The sequence below is a fragment of the Fulmarus glacialis genome, unplaced genomic scaffold, assembly GCF_000690835.1.
Source record: "Fulmarus glacialis isolate BGI_N327 unplaced genomic scaffold, ASM69083v1 scaffold28777, whole genome shotgun sequence".
NCBI lineage: Eukaryota > Metazoa > Chordata > Aves > Procellariiformes > Procellariidae > Fulmarus > Fulmarus glacialis.
In genome coordinates this window covers 34,199-42,811 of record NW_009224282.1, presented here as the reverse complement: position 1 = coordinate 42,811, position 8,613 = coordinate 34,199, and the positions used below count along the sequence as shown (strand labels likewise).

General features: G+C 45.4%; 1 protein-coding gene across 1 annotated transcript in view; it reads right to left on the bottom strand.

Annotated features, from left to right (window-relative positions):
* The window catches only part of EGFR (epidermal growth factor receptor), a 44,067-nt gene that overhangs the window by 26,445 nt on the left and 9,009 nt on the right, over positions 1–8,613 (bottom strand). The window contains exons 6-13 of the mRNA XM_009582113.1: positions 8,172–8,313; positions 7,170–7,286; positions 6,385–6,511; positions 6,212–6,285; positions 4,947–5,037; positions 3,982–4,181; positions 2,806–2,938; positions 1,276–1,375 (exon numbers count right to left, since the gene is read on the bottom strand). Coding sequence (XP_009580408.1) covers positions 1,276–1,375; positions 2,806–2,938; positions 3,982–4,181; positions 4,947–5,037; positions 6,212–6,285; positions 6,385–6,511; positions 7,170–7,286; positions 8,172–8,313 — 984 coding nt within the window. The remainder of the gene's footprint in view (positions 1–1,275; positions 1,376–2,805; positions 2,939–3,981; positions 4,182–4,946; positions 5,038–6,211; positions 6,286–6,384; positions 6,512–7,169; positions 7,287–8,171; positions 8,314–8,613) is intronic.

The window sequence follows — 8,613 nt, the reverse complement described above, 5'->3', positions numbered from 1 at the left end:
ATTTTAAAGCAGGGAAACCAGCAATTCTGGGTCAAATTCTACTATGGAGAAACACCAGACCAGATCCACAATGCTGGTTTCAGTGGGACTACAGTAAGACATGCTATAGGAAGATTATTTTAATTACTGTAATGTCTAAGGGCCACTCTAATAGACTGATTACTAGATGCTGGGCAAATATGGAACAAGGGGGTGGTCACTGCCTGAAGGAGATTATAATGTTAATAATATCCTTTAGGCCACGGTGGTCTAAGCTAGAAGGGAGGATGGAAATGCTTCACATTACTGAGCAGTGACTCTGCAGACTGATGATGGGCAAGGGTCAAACACTCAGTGGCTGCAGGGGATGGCAAGAGGTGTTTAAAGAGTTGGGTTAAAGAGCACAGAGGAGGATCTGTGATGGAAGGACGAGATTCAATTTCAATTAACACCCCCCCCCAAAAAAAAAAGAGAATTAGAGCTTTACAATTAAGATATGAGTTTGAGCTGACTAAAAGGAAATAATTTTGCACTGCTGCCAAGCTGGACATTTCCTAATGCAAAAGGGTATTCTCAAAATTAAAGAAGAACAGAATTCTGGATGACTAGTAAGACTACACTGTATTGACTTTCGTAGAAAGAGCTTTTCTATGAATTTGGAATATTTAAACAAGGTCGAAAATCGAATTATTTTGTTTTGATCGCCTTTCTTTGAACAAAACTTACACCTGCAATTACTTTAATATAGGTATTTACTGTAACCTAGACAGAGGAGGGAACATGGTTTTAAGTAAAAACTGTTTCCTGAATGTTTTCCAGTAAATATCTGGTTTTGATCACAATTTTATCATGGCTTTTCAAAAAGGCAAAAAGCTACTGTTTTAATCCACTATTTTTAACAGTTCTTTCTTTCGCTCTGAATAAGGAAGTTCAATTTGTTCATGCCAACTTCGCTGTTCAGTAACAACATGTTCCCGAAACGTTCACCAAATTACCGTATTGTCACATATGTAAGTAAGCCTTACATTTTTTTCTGTAAAAAGACACAAAAAAGAAAGGCCCTGCAACGCCTGTGACTGTGGACTACACGTATGATGGGTGACAGAGAAGAGAAATAACACCCTGAGCTTCCTCTCCTCTTCCTGCTCCCCTGCCCCGAGATCTTGCCCCCTAACCCTGCCACTGCCACTCCACCCCGGAGAAGGGTAAATGAGACCTCAGGATTATCTCAACATGGGGAATAGGTATTAATACACGGTCTGAGGCGCAGGTTTGCTAAGCTGAATCTGCTCTTACAGGTCCAGTGCAGGTTGCGTTGTACGCGGTGGAGTTTTGCACCAGGCACTCGGGGTGGCAGGGGAGGCACTTGGAGTCCCTTTCAAACTCTCTCGGCTCCCTGGAAAACACCAAAAACAGGAGAAATAATTAAAACCCAGGCTGATTAGCAAGTGATAAATTGTGGTTGTCTCTCCTTTTCTTGACTTTTCCAGTTTAAATAGATTGGGATGATGGTACTGAGACAGGAGGAGGTACAGGGGGACCCTCCTGGTTACACCAGTAGCACTTGCTCAGCACAACCAGGGAGAGGTAAGGGGAATTTGGTTGACAGTGAAACACATGGCACTCCAGATTGCACACTATAAATTAGTTTACTTTGCCTTTTAAGCTAACGACACAGAATATTCACAATGATTTCCAAAGGCTTTTAAATGGTAGTGATGCAAAGAGATCAGCAAAAACAGTTCAAGTGATTCCAAGGCTCCAAATAATAATTAGGAAAGTTAAACAGCAATGCACTGGTAATTAAATTCATGCCCTCCCTACAACACACAATGAATCATTAAAATATGAAAGTTGGTAACAGATGGTTTCAATAGCAATAAAGCTGTTCCACTTCAAGTAATGGTGTTATTAATTAAACTAAATCTACTCATCATTTGACACAAAAAATGCCCAGATCTGCCCTTCAGGTCGTAATAGCTGCTGGAGGGAATTCACTTACAAAAAAGACAGCTGCTGAACTGCAAGTTGCTAGACAAATACAAACATCAGGGGCATCAGCACCCTGTTCAAGTACTTGCTTAACACTCATGATTTTTAAAAGTCAAACTTTGAAAGACTTATTTAAAAATCTGTGTAATTTTTGGTGCTAGCCCTGCCTTTCCCGCCTACATCACCTGTGGAACCGACTGAAAAACCCAGCCGAGCCGCAGCCCTGACACACAGGCAGCGATACATTTTCCTCAGCCTGAGCGAAGCCGAAGCAATAATTTTGCCTGAAATTGCTGCTCCCAGCGCTTTTCGGATGAAAGCTCATTCTCCCTTGACTGCAACTTTGCAAATTGCAAGGGCGAGCTGCTCATTTGAGCAAATGTAAGAGTCCCTTTGCAGCAAGGAAGACTACTGAGCAGTGAAGCCCTGGCTCCAGGGGTGACTGAGCTCCCGGTGACTGCAGCTGGCTCCGGCTCTCGCCCAGTGTGCTTGACACGACAGGCATAGCTTGGATTTTCACGCGGGGCTTTAAGCTCCTTTATTTCTTAGGAGAAGAAAGCATAAGGCTTAGCCTCCTTGGGCCTCCAGATAGTCTCCTCACAGGCTTGAGGGGATGTTTTCATGGCAGTCACCGTGGCAGGAGCAAACTCCTAAGCAATGCTGAACAGGGAAGGAGAGCTACCTCAGCTCCTGGTTTTTCCCTCTTTTTAGGTACTGTGCTCACACAACATCTGTACAAAGCTGGTGAAAACCTTTTTTCCTAGCTACAACATGTTCTAAAACCGAAAACCCCCATATCATCACCAAACCTCAAGCAGTGCCCGGACACCTTACCCTTGCAGGATATTGCACTGTTTCACACACTCCTTCTGGCGATCGAAAAACCTGCAGGAGAAGCAGTGGAAGGGTCCGGGGCCCCAGCAGCCCACGTCTGAGCACAGGGGGTCACAAACATGCCTGGCAGCAGCTGGAAGAGAGAAAAGAAAAAAGGCCATGGATGTCAAGGCAGGAGAGAGGGCCAACACAGCACTGCAGGTGACTCCATCCTGACCAGCCAGTTTCTCCAACCTGTTCCAAACTAGATGTGAATGGTCCTGGCAGTGTGGAAGAGGAATAAGCACACTTCTCTTAATTCTCAAAGCCTGAAATTAAGAGTGACTTCCAACCTTTCAAAATAAAAACAAGCTCCTCTGTGACAGCTTAACAGCTGTGTAATAAAGCCAAACCAAGTACCAGGCTGAGAGAGTTGGGTTTGTTCAGCCTGGAGAAGAGAAGGCACCGGGGAGACCTTTTTGCAGCCTTTTAATACTTAAAGGGGGCTTACAACAACTTTTTACCAAGGTCTGTAGTGACGGGACAAGGGGCAATGGTTTTAAACTGAAAGAGAGTAGGTTTAGATTGGACATAAGGAAGAAATTTTTTACGATGAGGGTGGTGAGATACTGGCACAGGTTGCCCAGAGAAGTTGTGGATGACCCATGCCTGGAAGTGTTCAAGGTCAGGTTGGTCGGGGCTTTGAGCAACCTGATCTAGTGAAAGATGTCCCTGCCCAGGGCAGCAGGGTTGGACAGGATGATTTTTGAAGGTCCCTTCCAACCCAAACCATTCTGTGATTCTATGATCAATTTCCAAAATACAACAAATTCATATTCTGCAAAGAGAAATAATTAGATTTTCGCCCAGGACCACTGCAGTCAACAACAGCATGGTTGAACAACAGCTTTGACCTTGTCAAAAAAGTCCGATGTTCAGAGTTAGCTTCTGTGTCCTTCAACCTACGTGGCTTCACTATGCCCATAGTAGTGAAGCAGCTTCTTCCCAACTGCTCGACACCATGAAGTCCACAACCTCAGTGGGAAAAAATCCCACTTTTCCCCCACCACCATTATTAAAGCAGTATCACTGATGAATTTTGCAGCCAGGGGAATAGAGAGAAAAAAGCCTTGCTGAAATAACTCTTGCGTTTTAGCACGAGCTTCCGCAGGGGGCAGGAAGGCAGCATTGACTTACCACACTCATTCTTATTTCTGTTCTGTATAATCTTTGTTTTCTGGCTCTGAGTTGCAAACAGGCTGCGCCAGTCCATGGTGTCAGCGTAGCAGAGGTTTTTATTCTTCATAATGGCAACATCTCCGTCACTTATTTCCTTGAGGGAGCGCAGCCCCAGTGACTGTATTTTCAAGTTAACAACGGCGAGGGAATACTGGCCACTAAAATGGAGATGGACAAAAAGAAAAAAACACAGAAGAAAGAGAATTAGTAAGCAGGATTTAACTCAATACATTTTTCTTTTGGTTTTCAAACACTTGTTGCTGCGAATTCAATTTTGTTCAAGCAAGACATTGCTCAGCCCTCTAAGCTTAACGCCTGGTATATGAAAAACCTATCATAAAACAACTGCAATACTCATATCTAGTTTTGCATGGGAATTTTAAGCTAAAACTGGCAGGACATGCATGCTCTGTCAGGTAAATGATGTGCAACAGTGGTTGTAGGTAAAGCAGCTATTATTTTGCGCTGGGCCACCAAGCCGTCCTTCCTCTCGGGGTAAGCACAGTTCCCAGGTGGGCACTGGATGCACTGACAGTGTCCGCACCACCAGGCAGCCACGGTCTCCATCCCCGACTGCCCCGCTACCTCAAATCCCAAAGTGCTTCTGATCTCATCATATCTTGCCCCGGAAGGCAAAGAGTGCTTTCTGTCCCGCTTGCGCTTCCAGGCTGGTGGAGGAGAGCCTGGTCCTAGAGCAGGCTCAGGACAGCCCTCCACCTGCAGCACAGAACTGAGGGTCTCACCCCTCCAGGGCACGTTATCTACTGCTACAAAGATGGTGCTCGACTCCTGGCAGGCTTTTTCCCATTTTGCATCAGTTTGGGGACACCCGCGTCTCACCGTTTGGGACCTTCATGCGCTCGGACAAACGCAGCTCTAAACACAGTTTCTTTTACAGTCGCTCTGGCACATGATTTACTTACTGTTGCTTGGTTCTGCCTCGTATAATCTCCAGGTTTTCGAAAGCATAGAGATCAGTAGCATTATCGGGCCAGGCCTGAATCAACAAAAATCCTGAAATGAAGAAAAGAAGATTAAAAAATAACAATAATAATAAAACCGCGGTCAGTATTGGCAGCAGCACCGCCTCCTTGAGCTCCTCCTGTGCCGGGAGAAGGCGCCTGTGCTTTCCCTATGCTTATCTGAGAATCTCAAAGTAAAACATGACATTTTAGGAGCAGGGAGATATTTTTAAACCCCGTTTTATAAACAGTTTACTTCTTAGCCCACCGTGAGGGCTTAATAGCACAAGAGCCGAGCGTGTCGGTGACCCGCACATCCTGCCACACCGAGCCGCCACTGACGACGGCTCTTGCCAGCAAATACCCTGGCTGGGAGGCTGCGGGAGAAAGGCATCGCTCCTTCCCATTTGTGAGCTGCCCTCAGGGAACAGAAAAACTGAAAAGAAAGCAGAAATGGAGCAGAACAGAGAGCCGCTCAGAGTGGATTTGCTAAGGCAAGTAGATTTCCCTGCTCAGCCAAGGCACTCGGGAGGAGGGGGAGAATTTGGGAAACTGCAGGCTGCCATGTGAAGCTCTGAGGTTACTCATTGCTACCCTGAAGGGAACCAGACAGGTAAGAGACAGAAAGAAAAGGGGAACTGGACTCACGACTGTGGACCCAGCTCTGATGTTACGCTCATTTTATAATGGGCTGAACAAAATTACTTTTAATTGATACTTGGTGCAAGACTTGGCTCCGCTGGCCACTTTGTGCTCGTGGAGACACATTCACCCCAAGGAAGAGCTCTTCAGGCTTGAGAGGGTGTCTCCGCAAGGATGACGCAAGCCACTGAGCATGCTTCCCTAAGGAGCTGCTGAAAGGTTTTCCACAAATAGAAACACACTTGGCTTTTTTCAGCCACAGTGGCACGCCTCTGCATCACCACATACTTCTTGGGTGGCCGAGGATCTCCTTTGCTTTTACTCTTCGCTAGGGCTGACAGTTCAGCAGAAGGGATGGTCTGGCCAAACGACACACCTTGGGTGGGAGGCCAGTATGGGTTACGTGGGTGTAATGCTGGCGAGGCGCTGCTGACCACCTTTGTGAAGAGTGACCCTTGGTAGCTCAGAGACAGAAACCGTTTGCTTGCACTTCTTTTCATGTGCTCAAAAAATTTCCCTCCTCTCCCTTTGTGTTTTTGGCAGTACCGATCAGAGACCATCTCAGCTTAAAACCCATTGCTGACCTGATATTTCTTTGACTGTTTTGAAGACATCCAACTTCTTGGGGTCCAAGGGTAGAGTCTTTGTGAACGCATCGCTGAAAAACACAGAATGAGGAATTGGGAAAAGAATGGCTCAGCCTGAATTTCTCCTTAGCCCTTCTCCTCCAGCGCTAAACCACCAGCGGGCAACTCACCCTAGAAATGCAACTGGGAGAATGCTGACATCCCCGTTGATCTTCGTACAGTTTTTGAAGGAGTCGATGTTTGTGGCGTTTATGGAGAGGATCCCTTTAAGTTCACCTATTCCAATGCCGTTGCACACTGTTAAAAGTCAGGGAGAAGAGTGAAGCCCAATCACATGGAAGGGAATAAACATGAAGATGCCATTAGTCCACAAAGCACTCCCATATGGTCAAATGTATCACTGTAAAATGAGTTTCATAGATCTTTTGCCCACTTTTCAGAAAGCACCACAGGACAAACATTTCCTGCTTACAAAGCACTCCCATATGGTCAAATGTATCACTGTAAAATGAGTTTCATAGATCTTTTGCCCACTTTTGCTTTTCAGAAAGCACCACAGGACAAACACTTCCTGCTTGCTCAGCTGTGCAGCCCTGGTCCGAGCATCTCTGCACACAGGCTCTGGCAGATGCCCTTGTCTCTCTTTGTCCCATTTTCATTTTATTCCCCTTGATGAGATATTGGGAAGGACAAACAAAGGTGAAGGCTGATGTGCAAGATAGATACACACGCACACGACACACAGTTTATCATCTACTGTACTTGTGGTGTATCCCAGTTGGAGAGCGTGCTCCACAGCCATGTTTCCTGATCAAACCACTTGTCAGTTCTCCAGACTATCACTAGATATTTATCATTGAATTTGCACTTAATTAAGGTCAGAATTCCATGTACTTTTTCTAACAAGTTACCTATCATCTCAAAGCCTTACTCGTTTATTCCATGCTTTCTATACCTTTGCTGCATAGCCCATCACACTTTTTACACTTCCGAACACCGTTTTCTTCCACTTCATAAGTATCAGTATTGCACGAGCGAACGCAGGAGCCGTGGTCTGTCACCACATAGTTGTCTGGAAAAACAAGGATACAAAGGTCATTGAAACACGAGAGGGATGCGTTGGGGGCTGCACAGGCACTTCAATAATAGGAAGAAAAAGGGGTTTTGAACTTCTGGCATACTTAGCGAAGTACAGGCATTAATTATTAATTCTCACAAACATCCTTTGAAGGTTGACAGACATACAACGCTATCACCATTGTATAGAGAGGGGAATGGCCACAGAAGGATAAAACAACATTGCCAAGGTCAGGCTGTGCAGCAGTGCCGTAATCGGGATCAATACACGGCACCTCTGATCCCTCACCTTCACTTACTCTTCCAGGCTAGAGGCCAGGCAGGGCAATGGTCAACCTCAGAAAGGGATATCAGTTCTGCAAGCTAAACCCTCTGTTACATATAAGTCTCGATAGGTTAAAAAAACATGGACATGGAATAGCATGAAAGAAAAAGCAAGCATCTGTAGAGGAAGCAATGATCACAGGCCTTGAGAGGGAGTGTTTGAACCAATTACTTTCTATCAGTCCTAATTAAGAACCTAGTTAAGAGTTGATAATGATTTGGTAATCCACAGGATTGATCCCATATGACTTGTTTGGCCGTTGTTTTAATGATTCTCGTAAGATGCTTTTTTTTCCCACCAAGAGAAAAATCTTCAGAAGTCAAAATATAATGGTTAAAAATCAGGGAAGGTGATGGATGCAGCCAGTTTGAAGTGGCTGTCTTCTTTACCAGCTATTCTCTCATTTTTGTCACCTGTTTCTGGTTCCCACAGAAGCCGAGGAGAGGAAGGAGGTGCTCTTGCACTTGGCCATAATGCAGAGGGATGACATAGGTCCCTTCCCACCTCCCTCCAACCCCCCAAATCCTCTGTGGCTGCGACCTGAAATGAACTTACGTGGACATTCCCTCACACAAGTGGCTCCGAAGCTGTATTTTCCATCGGGGTTGACATCCATCTGATAGGTGGTGGGGTTATACAGGACCAATGGCGGACACGTATCCTTGCACGTAGCATCATCCCGAAACTTGCGGCATGCCTGTCATTGAACAACAGCACCCATTAAACTACCTTCTCCTTAAAAAGCGACAATAGTTTTACATTAGCTCTTTAATAACACTCTGATGGGCTCATCTGTTCCCTCCTTAGCTCTAATGGAAACCCCAAGCACCTACAGGGATGGTCCCTTGTGCTTTTAAGGTGAAAGGTTGCTTCAGGTTGGGCAATCGAGTTTAATATTTGGAAAAAAAGAGAGAACATGAGGTTTTCTTGTTCTGAACGAGAAACCTTGGCACTCTGGTGAAGAGCTGCTGGGATTCACGTGGGAACAGGAGCAAAT